Here is a 20,683-nt window from a genome sequence, read left to right on the forward strand (position 1 = left end):
CAAAACAAATATCATTATTACAACTTCTTCGTGTATTTATTAAATTTTTAATTTTCAACGTACAGATCAAAGGGAATTTTGATATAAATTAATTAAGGCGTCAATGTCATATATAATAGTATGATCTTGGAATTACAAAACTTGATATATCTTGTTGAGTTTGATTTGATGGGAACTGAAACCTTTGTTAGTTGGCCTAATTATCATGTAGATAAACTAGTGGAAAATTCCTACATCTACTTCCTAGCTTATTGACCTTTTCTTCCACAACAGTAAATTTGCCCGTTATTTTGGATTCAAATTTTCATTATATCAAAACTATACGTACTTCTGTAATAAAATAAAAAAATAAATAATTGTTTATTTTAAATTCGATATCCGATATCTTATTGAGACTTCAATTAATTTAATTCACTCAACGTAATGTCATTTAAAAGGGAAATCTCTCCCTATTAAAATTTAAGATCTTTAATTAAAGGTAAAAAATCATATTTGTTTATTCACGCAAAGGCGGACCTACTCTCAACATTGAGAGGTCACCGAATCCCATAAACCACAATAGAAATCTTAAATTCGCACTCTGATTCCTGATAGCCTTTAGCTGTGGAGGGGGGACAATGGTTGAGCAACTTGTTCAAATTTCTATAGTAACACCGTCCTGTTAAATTTTGGATCCGCTTCTATTTGATAATGATACCCGTAACTTGTGGACCAGGTTTCAAAAGAGTTCCATAGGTACTATGCATGTCCAGTGTTTCTCATTAATTATTCTATAATATTTGCACAATTAAACTACTTTAAAAAGTAATTACATCTATATAATAAGTATGGATCATTTGTGCCATAACATATTAAATTAAAAAGAATATACTGTAAATATACTTTATATTGTTAATATATAAATCAACACCCGATACTAATCAGAAACGACTCGGGACAACTAAGGGGGGGGGGGGGGTAAAATGGTCATTTTATAAAAATTTAACGACCTGGGAAACAACTCTGTTATCCCTGGCGATGCTTTAGAGGGGTTTAGGAGCATTTTATTAGCGACGCAACAGAAATTAGGCGATTTTGCCAGTTTTTCGAGATAGTAAGGTGGTATTTGAGCTTAAAGATTAAAGTGAAGTATTAAGTTAATTTTCCACTTCCAACCTTGTTCAAGACATGTAATATACCTCATAACAACATTATAAACTCCAATTTGAAAGGGAAGCCCTTACCTTGTCCGAAACTCGTCAAACTCGTCGAAACTTGCGGGGATGACACGTGTCCAGACCCTATTTGGCCACGATAAATTTAGTGTTTTTCCTGTCTCAATGTTCTTATTCTTTAGTGCTTTTGCTTTTATTTGAAATGACAATCTCCCACCCCTAACCAATCATCCAATAAGCACAAGAACAAAAGAAAGAAAAATAAAAGAAGAGGTCATGGCATAGACCATACTACAGTATTTTTTTTCTTCTTTTTAATTCTGGATATAATCATATCTCGTTCATTTGCTTTTCAGATTTGGATGTAGCCAAAAAAAAATAATTAATCTGTAAAGAACTAATTAAACAGACAGAATCTTATAGCATGACATTCTTATGTCAGTTAAATAAAAATATAAAAGGTAGGTAAAAGTAAAAATACAACTTAATATTATCATCAGTTCAAACATCTTTAGCTTCACGGGTCATTTGAAGTAATGGTCAAAGGAAAAGTTAAGAAAAATATTGAAATCCCTAATTAAATTTTATTTGCTGATGCAAAATCCAGCTGAAAAAAGAAACAATTTATATTGGTAGTAATATTTTTGGTTAGTTACTAGAAATAAAATATCCAATTTTATCACGGGGATGACTGGCTTGATAATTTATCAAGATCCCATGAATCATGATCTCTACTTTAAAAATAAATAGAAAATGAGCAGTAGGTCCCCTTGATTAATCAGAAACTCAGAATATAAATTTATGGAGGCAAAGATAGAATTTTTAAAGAAAAAAAACAAGTAACATAAAAAATTTAAATAGATAGTCTAATATTAGGGATAAGTATGTACAAAAATATACTTTTTAATCACAGTAGAAATATTTGGAATTGATAAGAGTCAAAAGAGGCATAAATTTCTTTTTGGTACAACCTAATTGTCAGCTTGTCTGTTCCCTTTAAATAGCTTTTTCGCAATACTTTTTAATTTCAGTTTGTTTTTTCCTTTTATCGATTTCGTGTAGGAATATGTTTACGTCAAAACTAAATATATTGAAGACAGTTGCTGCAAACCATTCTTATGCAAGATAACTGTCATCTTTACACTCGGATTTGGATAGTTATTATCATATTATATTATTTTAATAAATATAAAGTTTGAATAGATTGTTTCGTTGTTCATCGTCACATAATATCACATATCACAATTTAAATGATAAACCTACAAATAAAGTAAAATAAAGAACAGAATAGAGCTACTATAAAAAAAATAGGATAGTAAATAAAATAAGACTATTAAATAATAAATAAAGACAAAACAAAAAGAAAATACCAAGGTAACAATGGCTTTTATTAGAGCCTACGGAGTTTAAAATATGATCTATGAATATAATGGTATCACAATTCATCGTCCTATTTCCTTCACCATTAAAAAAGGCAGCATAAAACTACTCCAAACTAGCTCAAATAGATGATTTATCCTTCTTATGGGATTTGGAAGTTGAAAATGCTGCGATTTGTATCTTTACTGCTTATGTTACCAATTAAACCCTAAATAATTATAGTGTCTGAGCACCTTACGGAAATAGTCTTTGAAAGAAAACACAATCATCGATAACCAAATAGATATAGTGACAGAGGTCTAATCCACTCCAATTCTTGAAGTATTACTGAAAATGATAACTTACACTCATAATAAGCCGGAGAAATTTCAGAGTTACCAACATTTAGCATTACCTTTACAGGTAACCTGGCTAGATTCTTCAAATCAGGGCAACTGAAGCAAGCTTGAAATTTTTGTGGCATGTAAAATATTTTAAAGACGAAAAAGACAGCAATAAAGTAAACACTTAATTTCGTGTTTTAAAGAAAAGCAACAAAGGATTATATGTTCTTTAACTGAAAAGCTTGCACGACTTGTCTTTATAAGAGTCTGATTATTGCCTCTCCCAAAGAGAATCACAGAATTCTACAACCTTGAACTAGTCAAATGACAAGGGGCAAGTGTACCTTTGATTTTGATGAACAAATTCAAACCAACAAAGGTGTATCGAGTTTAACTCGACATTGGATGATTATAAACATACTCAATAGCCTGTTCGCAGGACTCTATCCTGACAGCTTCCTTGTCTGGAATCTCCAGTTTGAACTCTTCCTCCAGAGCCATTACAATCTCTACCGTATCTAAGCTGTCTAAGCCCAAATCCTTCTCAAAGTGGACTTCAGGGGTCACCTGTATAAAAGATTACCGTAAACCATAAAGTACATAATGACCGCCTGCATAATGAGTGACTATCCACTTATTTTTTCAAGCATAAATTGTTTTAACTCCACAGCTCATGTATTGCCCAAACAAAGGAAAAATGGAAAGACAAAATTGCATTTGACTTAGTGTCGAATCAATTGAGCCAACAAATGCCACCAACAAAATATATCAACAACGTTAACTCTTCTGATACTGTTTCTGTGACAACACCAACTGGCGATAGAGAAAGAGATGAAGTGTTGTTTGGGGGGAGATGGGGATGGGTTTCACTAAAATCAAATGCTTAACCTACATTCTGATTGACTCAGTTGTCTTCTGGCACGTTACTTTCTCTTTTTGAACAAGAAGAAGAAGCTGCATTATCCTACTCTTTTTACCTACTCCAAAAGCCTGCAGGTAAACCTAACTATTGTCTGTAGTCCATCATCACACTAAAAGGTTGGTGCAAGAAGAACTGCAAACACCCAAGTGAAACACCTGTTGGCATATACTTAACTCCATTTCATGCAGAGAAGAACAGTAAAGAGGTCGAATGATTATAAACTAAAAGGTTATATTTACGTTAAATTAAGTTAGGTGCATATTTTGTTCCTAATAAGCAGCAATCTACAGCAGAATACAACAAAACATTTGGTTCTCTTAAATAAAGATATCCAAGGCAATTCATACTGTAGTAAACATGTCAAATTTTTGTCGTAGAAGCAAGATCTTTCCAGAATGGATGCCTTTCCTTTACAAATTGCTATTTGTTCTCTCTCTTTTCTACAGATCATACTCCATCATATCTTAGGCAGTTGTTTCATGAATACTCGTTAAAGTTCACATACCTATGAAATCAAAAATATATACAAAAATGTCATATTAATATTTAGGATCTAGCACGTCTAGGGTAAGACACTACGTTGCTGGATTCTTACACAGACCAAGTAACTTATAACAGTGATTAGGATAGTAGAATGTCAAAGTTGATGCTCTTTTAGTAACAGAAAACATTTTTTATCTATTATTTTTAGCTTAGAATTTGAAGAAACTATATGATAATAGTTTGGTTTTCTTCTACTTTTGTCTTTCGAGAAGAAGACCCTTCTACCGAGAGAGAGAGAGAGAGAGAAGTCATTTGTAATGAAGCTGCACCTCTGCGGCACTTCTCCGCTCTCACCCCGACTTCACCAATCCGCCAAACCCATCCCTTGCACTCCCATGATTCCCTTTCTTTTCTTTTATCTCTATCCGTCATCATATGAACCCCAAAGCTTGACCCTTCTCTGTCCCTCACCTTCGCTCAACGCCACTACAAACAATATACTCACTGGCAGTTCCTCCTCAGAATTCCTCCAATACCAAACATGTTTTTTACTTTTTTATTATAAACTACTATTATCAGGTAAAGACAGACCAAACACATATGAAATCACTTGTTATAGAAAATTTTGGTGTACCGAATGCACATCATGTTGTTATTATTAGTTCCTCTTTTTTTCCTTTGTTTTGCGGGAGATAGATAAGACACTTAATTTATAGGTACGGATGGTAAAGAGAAGAGTACTAGGTTTCCTCGAGCTAAACTGAATATAGAAAGTAAATAGAGATCTCTAGTCTCGTCAAAAAATCAGTCAAGTCATGATGATGAAAGAGGCCTATAGCTTCTCACCACATTGATCACATTAGCAAACTCTGTATCCCAGGCATGGAACTCTAAAGATACTAAATCTTGAAATGTTGTATAGGGACTTCGAAATGGTTATAGAGATCAGAGATGCCAAAGCCCAAAAGGCATCGAAACGGTAAGTCATATCTGTCAAGTTCCATACAATGGCTTCTGCATAGCCTCCCTTTAGAACAAGAAATACGCATTATCACCAACAAACACTCAACAAGACTACAAAAATAGGTGGCAAACCCAGGGTCGGGTGCAAATTCTACTGAACCAACTTGACATTGTCCATCATACGAGAGCGAAATGATGGCCAGCAACAGCATTTTCCAGTAAGCAACAAACTTAACAAACCCGCAAAGAAAGCAGTAGAATAAATTTTGATATCATGCCAGCATAAGCGCCTGCTGAAACATTCCTGGACCTAATTTTGGAGTCCTTGACAGACATTTACCCCCAATCCATCTCACAATAGAGCTCTAAAAGCATCATAGTCTTTTTTCAGATAAATTCCTAATGGAACAAACTTCAATGAACAAAATTATAGTCCATTGGGACCCAAAACATTTCCAGGTTAACTGCAATTTGTTCCCAAATTTAATCTTAAATATACTAAACAAAAACTACGGTGTGGAAGCTTTCCTGGTTGGTGATACTATGAAATTTATGTGCATCCTCTGCTGTTAATTCTACCTTTTTTTAATTATAAACCTAAATTCCCCTTAATTTCTTTCATGAAACCAACTAAATGAGTAATCTTGAAAATGAATGGGCAGCAAAAGGTCTCGTAACCTAACTTTTCAGAGCAAAGACCATCTTATAGGTAGATGAGTTCTTTTCTACAGAATCAAACTACACTATTGATTAAAATTCATGAAAAGTAAATGATTCTTTAAGTTTAAGTTCAACATAGCATTCAGCATGTGACTACAGAAATTTCTCGGTTACTTGTTTCCCAGTCTTAAAGTCACCTAGAGCTATATATAAACATTGGCCATCCATTCTTACAAGAGCTGGAAAAATAAGAAAATGAATCAACTTATAGTTCCATTCTCAAGCAGCTCAGACAAAGATCACACAATTAAGCATATTGAGTGACAATGTTACACTAAAATTGCAATCGACACCAATATTTACTTTCTAGATTCTCCTTCTATTTTTTCTGTGTTAGGAGATAATAGCTATATAATTTGATAAATATGACAATGTGGATTCATGTAGGTGACCCGATTACCTTCATACTGATGTTGTTGTTATTGGTATAAACCAATACCTATATAATCTTACTTTTGGCGTTAAATAGGTAACCATGCCATTTGATAACATGAAGCATATACTAATTTCTTTACATTTTGTTTCATATCAGGTAAATAGATACCCATATAATTTTGGTAAACATGTACATATTTTCACGAATTCTCGAAGCTCAAAAAGAACGAAACCCTAAATAAGAATCAATTTGCCAGTGAATATCATATTATGTCCCAACCAGGGCTGTTAATAAGAGGTTCAAAATTCGAAAAAGTATACACACGAAATAGCCAAAGGGTTGGATATCTATTATTTATATATAAAAAAATATTTTAAGCATGTATAAATAGTATAATTTTTCCGCAAGGGGAACATTGATTGAATTTGTAGACGGATTTCTCAGATCTAATTCAAATCGTTAAATGCATATACGAAATAAATCAAAATGAACGAGAAAAAAAGACCTTGGAAGGGTCGACTTTTGGGAAGCATTTGACGACATCAAGGACTCTGTTGATGATTTCATCTTTGGTGATATGGTCATCGTGCGACGACATCAATCTGACAGCTGTTAGCCTCGATCCATTTGCAGATAGGGCTTGGGTTGCCGGAACCCGGATGTGTCGGAGTATAGCAGATCTCAACGCCGACGCCATTGTTGTTATCGTATTCTTTGCTCTCCCTCTTCTGTTTAGCTTGTTGCGACTGAAAAAAAGTGTTGAATTAGACTGAGGTTTTTGATGATTAGTTCGGTATTTTCAATCGTGATCCCTTGGACCGGATAAGTGAGCCCCGGTTCAGAAGTACTTACTGAAAAAATAAAAGGGACTTTTGGTTATTGTATATTTGACTTGTACAAAATTTGAAGGAAAAATGTAGTGATTGAAAATAAACATAAGTATTTGTGTGGTTGATCAAAGGAGAATTTTAAAAATTAAATTATTTTTAATTATAAATAAAAAATTAGATAAATTAATAAAAAAAATATGTCACATAAATCGAATGGAAGAAAGTGTTGTTTTTTCAATTTCTATTTAAGAGAATCCAAGACTCAACTTCTTTCTTTATGGATTTTTTTTTTATTTCAATCTTCGAAATTATATTTTACTTTATAATGAATAATATTTTTATTTTTTTCAAAGGTGATAATAAGTTTATACATTTTTGAAATATATATGTCAAGATAGGGATGAGCTTAAATATCAAAAAATCGAATCGAACCATACTAATTCGATTTTTCAACTATTCTTCAATATAAATTTAAAGTAATATTTTAAAAGGATAATTTCAGAACTTCTCCTTACGATTAGCTTCATCACAGTGACCTCCCTTGTTATTTACGATATTACACTTACCTTCCTTATTTTAATTTTTTTGTAACAATTCTTTTAATCTGTTTATTATTAAATAAAAAAATTATAATATGACTTATTTGCCCCTTTTCATATAATTTTTATTCAATTAATTTTGTAAGCATTTCATTTAATTGTTTTAGGATAAAATATTTTCCATCTTCACTAAAATTTACAAATTCGATTTCATTTTGCTTAGGACTTAGGAGCATCTTTTTTCATTTAGAAGTAAAACTTTCTCCTCATCATGCTTATGTACCGATGCTTCCCCCTTCATCATCATTTGATACTGCTAATATTAGCAACCATTGGTGGCAACCTTTGGTTTAAGAAAATACAGTGCAAAGATTAATTAAATTTTGAGATAACAGAAATTGAATTTACGAGATCGGATATCACCCGGAATCAGCCTAGCGATTAGCAAAGAGGACTATCAATTTTATTTTATTTTTAGTTTTTCATCCGGTGTTCGAAGCCCGCTAAATTTGGATCGCACACTTCAGGGAAGCACTCATAACAGGATTTTTTTTCCACACCAAGGCTCAAACCCGAGACCTCTAGTTAAGAGTGAAGCAATTCCACCACTGTACCACAATCTATGTGAGTGGACTATCAATTATAATTTTGTTGTTTCATTATTTATTAATTCTTAAATTTAGACGTGATTTCTCATTTCTGTTTTCGAATTTATTTTCATTTGATAATTATATTAGTAAATTAACCATTCACATGGAGATTCAAATTTGAAATCTTATCTCCAAAATATCTTTGGTTGTTCGTTCAATTGAATGAGAAAAAAATGATGATAATCTGTAAATATGCATATGTTAAAGGTTTCTCTGAAAGGGATTATGATATATCCATAGATGGTAGCCATGTGAAGATAAAAATTGAATTTCAACAATTTTAGAAAACCTCTTTCAATTTTCGAAGTAACAGATCAAAGAATGGAAATTGATTCTTTTAAAATGATGTCTATGAAATAAAGTAAGGGTAAATTAGTCAGCTTACAATATTTTTTCATTAATGATATATAATTTATAGAAATGTTATAAAAAAAAAAAAGAGAGATAAGCTTAATATAATAAATCATAAGGGAGGTCACTGACTCACTGTAATAAAATTAAATATAAGTGAAGGTCTCTAAAATTATTCTTACTTTAAATTATATTAATTATATATTTTGACCCAAAATATTTTATTTTTAACCCAATCTATTTCAGATTTTGGCTCTATTAACCAATTTACATTTGAAGCCCTAATTCCTAAAACCAAACGCAAAAACTAAAGCCCTCACAGACCACAACCTCCAGCTGGTTGTTGCTTGTCTGCCTGCTGCGGTGCTGCCTGCTAAGTGCTACTTAGATGTTGAATGCTGATAACAGGCTGCTAAGCTGAGAAGAGCGTGATGAAAAAAAATGATAAAAATAAAAATAAACATAATATATATGGCAAGAGTGCTAGGCTAGAAATTATTAGATTGTTAATGTTGGCAAGTTGTCAATTGGTAATTGTGATGGTTGTATTTATTTCAATTTTCACGTTAAGTTTATGAGTTAAATATTTTGATAATTTTGTTTTCACTAGCATTAAATTTTAAAACATCGAATTAAATCGAATTGAAGTTGAAAAAATCGAATCAAATTAATTTGATTCAATATTCAATGCACACTTTTTCAAAATCAAACACCGAAGAATCAAATTGAAAATTGCTAAAACCGAATAGAAAAACTGAACACCCACTACAGGTAGGGGGAGCTCAGGGTGCACCTGTAGTCATGTTGACTGACGACGAACAACGTCGATATGAGAGGTTCCGAAAAATGGACCCACCGCAGTTTCAAGGTGGGAAGACTGAGGATGCACACGAGTTCCTGACCATTTGCCGAGAGTTGTTGGAGACAGTGGGGTTAGCTGAGACTCACGGAGTTCATTATATTACACTCCTGTTACGTGGGCCAGCCAGAGAGTGATGGAGAGTGTATCTGAGTTCCAGGCCAGTTGGGTCACACCAGGTGACTTAGGATGAGTTTGCTAGTGCCTTTTATGACCGTTTCATCTCCTAAAGTGTGAAGAAAGAGCGCCGATTACGGTTCAAGGGTTTGAGGTAGGAGGGTTTTACAGTTGTTGAATATGAGACTCGTTTCTACTAGTTGTCCAGACATGCCATGGCTGTCTTTCCTGATGAGACAAAGCGAATTTGCAGATTTGTGCGAGGACTGAACTATTTTATTCGTACAGCAGTGTTTCGACCTGCCATGAGGGTGCTTCCTTCCAGTCCATCGTCGGTGCCGCCAAGGAGGCGAAGTTGATAGAGAGAGAGGAGTTCAGGGATCCCAAGAGGGCCCGTGCTTCTGGTCAGTTTTCGGGTACCTCATTTGAAGGTAGAGCTATAGAGAAGGTGGTTCTTTCCAGCGTAGAGGACTAGTTCATGCATCTATGCCGGCTTCTAAGGATGGTCAGACAATGCATGGGTCCTACAGTACAAGCCAGAGTTACCAGGGGTCACAACAAAGGCTGGTGAGTCGGGGTAGTTATACAAGTTCCTTAGCCTCATCATAGAGATTTTCGCATGGGAGAGCATGTTATACTTGTGGAGACCCGGATCATCTTTTATGGCAGTGTACATCTCAGGGTTAAGGAGGAACCCAACCTAGTTCTTCAGTTTCAGTTAGAGGACCAACGTCGCTGGTCAGAGGTCGAGGTAGAGCCCAAACTAGTAGAGGTGGTCGCACACCTGGTAGGGGTGCTGGTGGTGCTATAGTCCCTCAAAGAGGAGGTAGAGGTGTTGTGCAGGCCGTAGGTGGTAGGGGAGCTCAGTGTTATGCTTTTCTGGGGAGATCTAAGGCTGAGGCTTCTGACGCAGTTATCACAGGTATCGTCCCAGTCTTCCATCGACCTGCATCTGTGTTATTTGATCCAGGGTCTATATTTTCCTATGTGTTTGTCTATTTTGTATCTGGATTTGATTTGACATGTGATCGTATACCCGTGCCTATTCATATTTCTACACCCGTGGATGAGCCCTTAGTGATGGATCAAATGTATCGATCATGTCTTATTTCCTTGGCCGGGTATGATACTTGGGTAGATATGATTATTCTAAGGTTGGTAGATTTTGATGTGATATTGGGTATGGATTTACTTTCTCCCTATCGTGTTATTCTTGATTATTATGCTAAGACTGTTACCTTAGCGATACCTGATGCCCCGAAGATTGAGTGGAAGGGTACTAATGAATCCTATCCTAGTAAGGTTATCTCATATATTCATGCTCAGAGATTGTTTGATAAAGGGTGTATGTCTTATTTAGCCTTTATTCAGGATACCAGTATTGAGTCACCTCCTATGGAGACTATTTTGGTGGTTAAGGAGTTTTTTGATGTATTTTCTACTGATCTTCCTGGTGTTCCTTCGGATAGGGACATTGATTTTACTATTGACTTAGAGCCTGGCACAACCCATTTCTATTCCTCCATATCGCATGGCTCTAGCTGAGTTGAAGGATCAGTTGTAAGACTTATTGAGTAAAGGGTTTATTCACCCTAATGTGTCGCCTTGGAGTGCACCGGTTCTATTTGTAAGGAAGAAAAATGGGACTATGAGGATGTACATTGATTATAAGCAGTTGAACAAGGTAACTGTTAAGAACAAGTATCCCATTCCCCGTATTGATGATTTATTTGATCAACTTTAGGGAGCGACATTATTTTCTAAAATAGACTTAAGGTCTGATTATCATCAGTTGAAGATTAGGGCATCAAATATCCCTAAGACAGCTTTTCCGACTCGTTATGGCCACTATGAGTTCTTAGTGATGTCATTTGCGTTGACCAATGTCCCTACAACATTCATGGAGTTGATAAATGGGGTGTTTCGCCCGTACTTAGATTCTTTTGTGATATTATTCAATGATGACATCTTGGTGTATTCCAAGACTAAGGCAGATTATGTCCGTCATTTGAGGTTGGTACCTCAGAAGTTGAGAGAAGAAAAGTTATATGCAAAGTTCTCCAAGTGTGAGTTTTGACTTGATTCTGTGACATTCTTGAGACATATGGTGTCCAAAGAGGGGATTAGAGTGGATCCATCTAAGATTGAGGCAATTAGAGGTTGGACAAGGCCTACTGAGATTCATAGTTTTGTGGGGTTAGCCGGTTACTACAGATGGTTCTCCACTATTGCAACTCCATTGACTAGATTGACTCAGAAGACTGTGGATTTTCATTGGTCCGGCATGTATGAGGCGAGCTTCCAAAAGAAGACTTTATTGACTGTGGCTCCAATTTTGACGCTACCCGAGAAGGGTGTGGGCTTTCCTGTATACTATGATGCTTTTGATGTTGGGTTAGGCGATATGTTGATGTAAAAGGGAAAAGTGATTGCATATGCTTCGAGACAGTTGAAGGCCCATGAGAAAAACTATCCTACTCATGATTTGGAGTTAGCGGTCATGGTCTCCGTGCTTAAGTTGTGGTGTCATTACCTATACGTGCATTGCGAGGTTTTCACCGATCATAGGAGTCTTCAATGCATATTCAGTCAGAGGGATCTGAACTTAAGACAACATAGGTGGCTTGAGTTGCTAAAGGACTACGACATGACTATCTTATATCACCTAGAAAAAGCCAATGTGGTGGCTAATGCCTTGAGTAGGAAGTCCTCTAGTATGAAGAGTCTTGACGCGATTCGAATTGAGGAACGACCATTGGCTAGAGATGTTCAGAGGCTGGCTAATAGCCTTGTCCGATTGCAGATTTCAGAAGATGGTGGTGTTCTTGCCTTTGTGGAGGCACGTTCTTTCTTGGTTGACAGATTCGGGAGAGGCAGTTTGAGGATGAAAAGTTATGTATCATTCTAGACAAGGTATTGAGAGGTAAAGCTAAGAAGGCGGTACTTGATTCAGAAGGTGTATTGAGGATTGGCGGCAGAATTTGTGCGCCTAAGATGGGTGACCTGACTAGACTTATTTTGGAATAGGCTCATTGTTCGAGGTATTCTATCTATTCGGGAGCAGCCAAGATGTATCATGATCTAAGCTAGTACTATTTGTGGTGTGGGATGAAGAAGGACATTGCAGAGTTCGTATCCAAGTGTTTGTCTTGCCAGCAGGTAAAGTGTGAGCACCAACGGCTTGGGGTATGAGTTAGAGGATGTTTATTCCCACTTGGAAGTGGAAAATGATCACTATGGACTTCGTTATGGATTTACCTCCCATCGTGGGTGGTTATGATTCTATATGGGTGGTTGTCGATAGACTGACCAAGTCCGCCCATTTTATTCCAGTTAAGGTGAGGTACACAGCGGATCAGCTAGCCGAGTTGTATATTAGTCAAATCGTTCGCCTTCATGGTATTCCAGTATCCATTATTTCAGATCAGGGTTCAGTATTTACTTTGCACTTTTAGCAGGCATTGCAGCATGGTTTGGGTACTAAACTTGATATGAGTACAACTTTTCACCCATAGATCGATGGTCAGTCCAAGTGGACGATTCAGGTGTTGGAGGACATGCTTCGAGCTTGTGTTATTGATTTTGGTTCTAGATCGGATCAATACTTGTCTTTAACGGAGTTTGCCTACAACAACAGTTATCACTCCAGTATCCAAATGGTCCTATTTGAGGCTATATATGGTAGGCGGTGTCGGTCTTCTATTGGGTGATTTGATTTAGCTGAGATGGACTCTTTAGACACAGACTTGCATAGAAATGCTATGGAGCAGGTTCGTATGATTCAGGATAGACTCTTGACAGCCTAGAGTAGGCAGAAGAGTTATGCAGACCGGAGAGTTCAACCATTAAAGTTCATGGAGGGTGATCATGTTTGGCTTCGAGTGTCGTCCATGAAGGGCTTGATGCAATTTGAAGGAAAGGCAAGCTCAACCCTTGATTCATTGGCCCATTTGAGATTTTGGCGCGAGTTGGAGGGGCGTCTTATAGATTGACCTTACCACCTAGTTTATTGGTTGTGCATAACGTGTTTCATGTTTTCATGCTCCAAAAGTATGTTCCGAATGAGTCCCATGTGTTATCACTCAATTCAGTGGAGTTGGGTCCAGACCGGACATTTGAGGAGGAGCCTATAACTATTCTAGATAGGTAGTTTCGTAAGCTTAGAGACAAGGAGATGGCTTCAGTGAAGGTACAATGGAAGCACCATTCTGTCGGAGAGGCGACTTGGGAGACGGAGGTTGATATGCGTGCTAGATATCTCCATTTTTTGAGGCTTCAGGTATATTTCTTTACTTTATGTTCGAGGACAAACATGGTTTTTAGTGATGGATAATGTAATGACCCGTTAGGTCATTCCGAAAATGAGTCATCTCTTTTTTATAAAAGATCTTTTGCGTATAATTAAATTGAAAATCTTAGACTATTCGATAACTATAGTTAATTAGTTGACGAGTAAGCTTTTTTATAATTAATTAATTGGTGGACTAAATTGTTAATTTATTTAAATACCATTATCCCTTAGCCCATATATTAAAATAGGTTAGTGGAAGTTTGTCACTTTTAATACTTAATTAATTAGAAAAAAAGAGAAAGGGAGGTAGAAAACTTACATGAGAAGACGAACGCGTACGGTAAATTTTTGGATTTGCAGATTCAGGTAATAGGCTAATTAGTAGCTTGTCTTCAATCTTTATATCTAGATACTAAATACATAAAAAAATTCTTATGATTATATTAGTTAGATTATGAAGATAGAAAGTTTTATGTTGAAGTTGTAATGTTGTATGTGGGTGCTGTGTCGGTTCTGTGGAAGGGACAAGTCTCCCTGGTAATCATTGGCTATCATTGCCAATTGATTGGTCCATTGATAGATGATGATGGGTGGAGGTTAATTATATTATAATAGGTGCTTATCCTAAAGTTATCGTAATGTTTCTTTTTCGTATTCCAAATCTTTTTTTTATAATTATCATATTATGATTCAAGTTTTGATAAAATTAGTAATCATATTAAATCATAGGTATATTGTGGTATATGAACACCATTAAAATTATATTATTTGGAGGAATTGAGACTTAACCCTAAACTTGAAATTTAGAAAATATAAGACTTGATTTATTAATTGGCATCAAGATTTGGAAACTTAGTTATAGATTTGTGTGAGTTTTTGGGTCTGACCTAGACATATATTAATATGGTATTGTTAGTTTTGAAATCTTATTATGATTATCTATTTGACTAGATTACATTGATTTGGAAGCCCAACGAAGGGGAAAGCTCAAGTTCCGGAGTGATTGCTTGATTATTTGAGGCAAACGAACTTCTAAACCTTAATTTAAGCTTGTAAATGCTAGTACTTTCTTGTTATGTGTGTTGGGGAGTAATGAGAATTAGACTGGATTATTGACTGTATGAGTGATCTTGAAAATGGAGATGAGGGGTATAAGATGTCAATCTAATGACGTGTATTAGTGTGATCGATGTGATGAGATTATTGACTTATTTTGGACATATGAAGTGACTATATTGATATGAGATGTGAAAATTATTATTGATATCATACTATTATTGTGAATTATATGAACCTTAATTGATTGCATTGGTTCTGATATGTTGTGCTAAGACCGAAAAATGATATGAAATAAAGGGGTCGGGCCACACGCCCCATAGCAGGATGTGTATATTGAGGGGACGGGCCACACGCTTCGTGGCAGGTTACATGGATGAGAATGTCCCCCATAAATTCCGAACTGTGATTCAGCATATGTGTACCGATGGAACAGACATGTATCATTTCATTGCATTGCATCGCATTTTTTTTATTAATATTTGTGAATTCATATTTACCACTTATTGCTCTGTATATGCTGAACTTGAGTTGATATGATTCACTTGATGAGACTAATGATGAGTATTCGTGGACTCTATTATTATTATTGTGCAAAGTGTAGAGTTGGGCTGGTTTTATGCAGATTTTAGTTAAGGAGGTTCGGTTGGGATGAAAGGAGTAGTTATATCTATTGAGTTTTGCTTAGTTTTAGTTGTACACTTGCTGAGTACCGTATTGTTTGGCACTCATCTCTTGCTTCTACACTTATGTAGGTTGTGAGTCCGGACCTGCTTGCTCTCCTAGTATTTTATACCACATCCGAGGCTATCATTTCGAGTGTTGAGGTAACTGTTACATCTATCTAGCAAACACTTCCTACTCTTTTATTATGTTTTAGTCATATTGCAGAGACAAAGACATTGTGACTGTATTTTCCTTTCGTACTTCGACAATATATTAGTAGCTTGTATACGTGACAACCAATCTTGGAGAATTTTGAGTTTATTTTATGTGTTTTTGATTAAGTTATAGTTAGATTCATTTCATTTTCTTCCTCATTTACTTTTCGTTGGGTATTAGGCTGATTTGTCTCGGTGGATTGAGATGAGTGCAATCACACCCGAATTCGGATCATGACACACTCCTATTCCAAGATTAGGATTGTTCATGGTGTGGTAAAAAACAAACTAAGTCGATTAAATAAATAAATAAATTTTTATTTGTCTTGGTTTTATTATAAAAATCGATAATATTTTATTTGATTTTAGTTTTGTTTAATAACCGAAGAAATAAACTATATACATCATTTTTATAATTATATATACATAGTATATAGTTTTAAAATAATTTTTTATGCAAAAAAATGCAGTACTCTAATAGAAAAAATAAAGTTTGATGTGTCTTTTTTTTTATGCACCAATATTATTCAGTAAGTTTATGTTGTTTAGTGAATTTGATTAACTCACAATATAAGTTGGAAGTTAAACATAAGGGATTCTAGTATAAGAATTATAAAATCCAAAATGACACGAAAACAATTCATTTCATTTTGAATGAATTGTTGTTTTTTTTCTCTCACTTGAATGAATTATTTTTTATATTCTCGTGTATGATTAGTAATCGAACAACTGATCCAAACTGAATCGAAATCGATAGCAACCAAATCGATAAGTATATATTGTATTTGATTTGTTTTGATTTTAAGAATTTTAAAACCATTCAAGTTAGTTTAATTTTAATTTTGACCAATAACCAATACAAATCGACCCGTAAATACTCCTACCCAAGATCACTCAAATATTTTTTTTTACGATTTAAAACAATCGTACTCTTTGAATTTTCTTATTTTTTGATTTTTCACTCGATGTCAAGCTGTCCAACCACTGAACCACAACCCTGATAAATTATTTTTTTATTGTTGATATCCTATACTCTTCTTTTTACACTTCTATTTTTCAGTCAAATCTTATTAAATGAGTATTTATCATAGAGAAGTTACACAACGGCGGTTGTGGTTAAGTTTCTTTCTGTTTTCAATTAGCTAACAGATGTTTGGATTAGCTTATTTCACTAGTTTTTATGCTAAAATAATTTTAAAATATTTTATTAGTGCTTAGATAAAGTTAGAATTTTTAATTTAGAATTTTTGACTAATAAGTCATAAGTCAAAAGTTAATCTAAATAGACTCTAATTAAGTTCTTTTTTTTTTATCTCGTGAATGTAAGCCTCATTTGTTTGAACTTGATGAAAGTCTTAATCTTAATCTTCAGATTTTAGTCATTAAATTTATTTATTTTCAAAGTTTAAATCATAATCATTAAGCATATTGATTTTTTTTACAACCACTTAATTATTATGAATAGATCTAAATGATTAAAATTCATAACAAATTCCTGATATTATTAAAATGTTTATTTAAAATTCTTTACAAATATCTATTTAAAATTTTCTACAAATATAACCATTCACTGGTACCCATCTACTTAATCCCCCTCCCCAATCCATGACCACATCCATCATTTTCAACCATAACTATCGCCGTCATCAATCAACACCTACCATCTACAATCACCGTCCTCAACCCAACAACAATCACCACTATTGATATTCACCAAAATCACTCGTCATCATCACTAGCCTTTATTCGTAATCATCACCTACAATCATTATTACATTCACTAATTACTATTGATAATTAACACCATTAGTCAATATTATATATCACTAACTAACATCATTCATCGCCATCATTAGATATCAAAATCATATCTTTACCAATTATCAGTCGTCACCACCAACAACCACATGCTACAGTTAATAACCACTATCAACCACTATATCATAAAATACAACCTCGAATCACCATCATCGATCAACATCATTCCAAGTTGACACACACAATCATCATCGTTAGTAATCACCATCATCTATTGCCATATAAAATTTAAAATATTTTATTGATATAATATTAAATTAATTTAATATTTTATTTAAATTTTTCAATAGTTGATTATTAACTCTCATAATCCCACTCTTATTATCTTATGTGACATCTACGTGAATATGTTGAACAAAAAATGAGCATTAGGTAAATTTTCCAAAGATAAGCAATGTTATATCCTGTATTTTATATCGTTGGATATTTAAGGTAGCCGTGGTGAAGTTAAGGGAATGACCATCTTCCAAAATTTATTTTAATACAAGTTGGTTATGAATATTAATAGTGTGGAAAAATATTGGGAAAGGCAAAGGGCAAAAAGAAAAATTCGCAAAGTAGCCTATATATATATATATATATATATATATATATATATATATATGTTGATGACTTTTAAGTCATCTTTATCCATACACTTCATCTACATTCAAGAATGATCTAGAGAAAAAAAAAGAAGAAACCTTAAGCTAGAAGAAAGAGGGCTACAAATTGGGAGAAAAAAAGGTAAGTCCTCCGATTTCGTTCTGTGAATTAATTATCTAGGGTGCACCACAATGTTATGAAGGTGTTAGTAATGAAAAATTTATGGTTTGGAGCAGCCCAAAATGTTATCAAACAGCCCCGAAGTTTCAACTGCGCTAAAGGAAATTTCGAGGCGAGTTCCGGCAAGTTTTGACGAGTTTCGGGTAAGGTAAAGTTTTTCTTTCGAACTGGAGGTTATGATGATGTTATGGGGTATATTACATGTATTAAATAAGGTTGGAAGTAGAAAAATTGCATAAGGATGCTTCACGATAGAAACAAACTAGATTAAAGTCGTAGTAGCTAAATTAAAGTCGCGTGTTGTGTTGCCGTTGTGGTGCTGCGGGTGCAGCTGGTGGGGTTGCGTGTTGCAGGGCTTTAAACTGATTTAAAAAGGGTGTGGGTTCTTCTGGTTGCAGCCACACGACCCTCTGTTTGGTATGGTTAAAGATTTTGTGAAATAAAGATTAAAAACTCTATTTTTGTATCGTAGTTTGGAGCTTGTATTGTGTAAAGTTGAAGTGAATTACTTGTAAATATGCTACTGGTTGTTGTTGTTGGTATGGTTGTTGACATTGTGGCCTAGTTGAAATCTCAGAAATGTTGAAGTTATAGGGGAAATGCTGCCTGATTTTCGGTAGCATCTGAACTAGTAACAAACTAGTCGGGAGTAATTGATAAGGAAATGACTCCTATTAGTACTTGGTTGTAGAGTGGGATATTGGAAAGTGAAAGACTATTAATCTTAGTATTACTTTCATGTCAATAGGTTAAGGAGATATCAAGGCAAGCCGGATTTCAATTAATCCCGAAAAAGGTATGTAAAGCCCTTTCTTCTCTTGACATGTCTTTGGCATGAATAAATAGAGCTACCCTTCTTCCCTCTTGATATGCCCTTGACGTAAGTTATGATGTTATGACGATATGTTTATGGTATCGAGTCCCTTAATGGTCCAAGTATGATATATGTTACTATCTAAGGATCGGACCGTACGTTTCACGGCACATATGAATATAATGACTCTATGAGGGAAAGTAGAGGGTATGTAAAGCTTATTCTCTTTCTTCTTTTGGCATGGCCCATAGAAAGCCACAGACGGAGAATGCACAAAGTCTACAAAAAGGTCTTATTCTTAATTACACTAAGATGGCTAACATTTTTAATTCCCTAGAACGTATGTCCTTTTGCCTCGATTCATGTGAAAGTGTCCAACCATCCTAAGTTGGTATAATTTAGGTTGTGGTATAAAGCATGACCCTTATTCACTCCTTTAAGCTAGAACCCTTCTAATAATTAAACTATGGCTTCTCAAGTTTTTCTATACCTTGGGAAGTAGTAAGTAGGTAAAGTTAATCTTTTTTTTTTGGTATGAACTTTATGAAACAAATAGACGAAGTATGGGTGATCCCAAGGAAGCCCCATGCTCAAGGCCACTAAGATGACCATTTTCTTGACTTCCAAAAGATATGTTATTACGCCTTGATACGAGTAGATGACTCCAAAAGTGCTACTTGATGCAAACCACAAGGACACTCCAAAGGTACTTGTTATGGCTATTGTCTTAATTTTTGAGTGATAGTTCATTTTGATTATTTCAACAAGTCTCCAATAATGGTTTAAATTGCATATGGTTACTCACTACTCCACTCGTGTATATTGTGATACATCTTTCACTGAGTCCCAGACCGGCTATAATATACTTATATGATAAATGGATTGGGTCGAACGCTCCTCAGCATTATTATATGACATATGGATTGGGTCGAACATTCCTCGGCATTACTATATGATAAATGGATCGGGCCGTACGTTCCTCAGCATTATTATATGAGATAACACTAATAGCACAAAGATGCTTATGATAAAAGAGTGATGTGGTTGTTACACCGGGTCCCCGAATGGGCCGGGTACCGTATGTGATGATAGTATGTACGACTTTATTTTATGAGATGCAGGTACAGTGGTTTGTTGAATGTTATACTTGCCCCTGCATCCCTATGTTAGTTGTGCCCTCCTTTTGATGTTTTATACTTTACATACTCAGTACATATGTCGTACTGACCTCCTCTTTCTGGGGGGGGAAGGGCTGCGTTTCATGCCCGCAGGTACAGGCGTGCGCTTTGGGGTCCGCTAGCTTAGAATTCCACTCAGTAAATTTGGAAAAAGCTCCATTGAATCAGAGCCGAGTTTTGGTACTAAACCTTCTATGTATATATATTTATGTG

At 34.9% G+C, this 20,683-nt stretch overlaps 1 protein-coding gene across 1 annotated transcript; it reads right to left on the reverse strand.

Moving 5' to 3' along the window:
- Positions 1-3,029: 3,029 nt before the first annotated feature.
- LOC129886804 (acyl carrier protein 1, mitochondrial) lies at positions 3,030-7,162 on the reverse strand. The gene is made up of 2 exons (XM_055961657.1): positions 6,827-7,162; positions 3,030-3,424 (listed from the first exon to the last, which is right to left on the reverse strand). Exons 1-2 carry the CDS (start codon positions 7,016-7,018, stop codon positions 3,248-3,250), a joined length of 369 nt encoding a protein of 122 aa, XP_055817632.1. The 5' UTR covers positions 7,019-7,162; the 3' UTR covers positions 3,030-3,247.
- Between the last annotated feature and the right edge of the window lie 13,521 nt (positions 7,163-20,683).

Source organism: Solanum dulcamara, chromosome 4 (assembly GCF_947179165.1).
Source record: "Solanum dulcamara chromosome 4, daSolDulc1.2, whole genome shotgun sequence".
NCBI lineage: Eukaryota > Viridiplantae > Streptophyta > Magnoliopsida > Solanales > Solanaceae > Solanum > Solanum dulcamara.

Coding starts and splice junctions, on each gene's coding strand:
- LOC129886804 (XM_055961657.1), bottom strand. CDS start 7,018: ATGGCGTCGGCGTTGAGATCTGCTATACTCCGACACATCCGGGTTCCG. Junction 3,425..6,826: donor CAAAAGTCGACCCTTCCAAG/GTCTTTTTTTCT, acceptor TCTTTTATACAG/GTGACCCCTGAAGTCCACTT.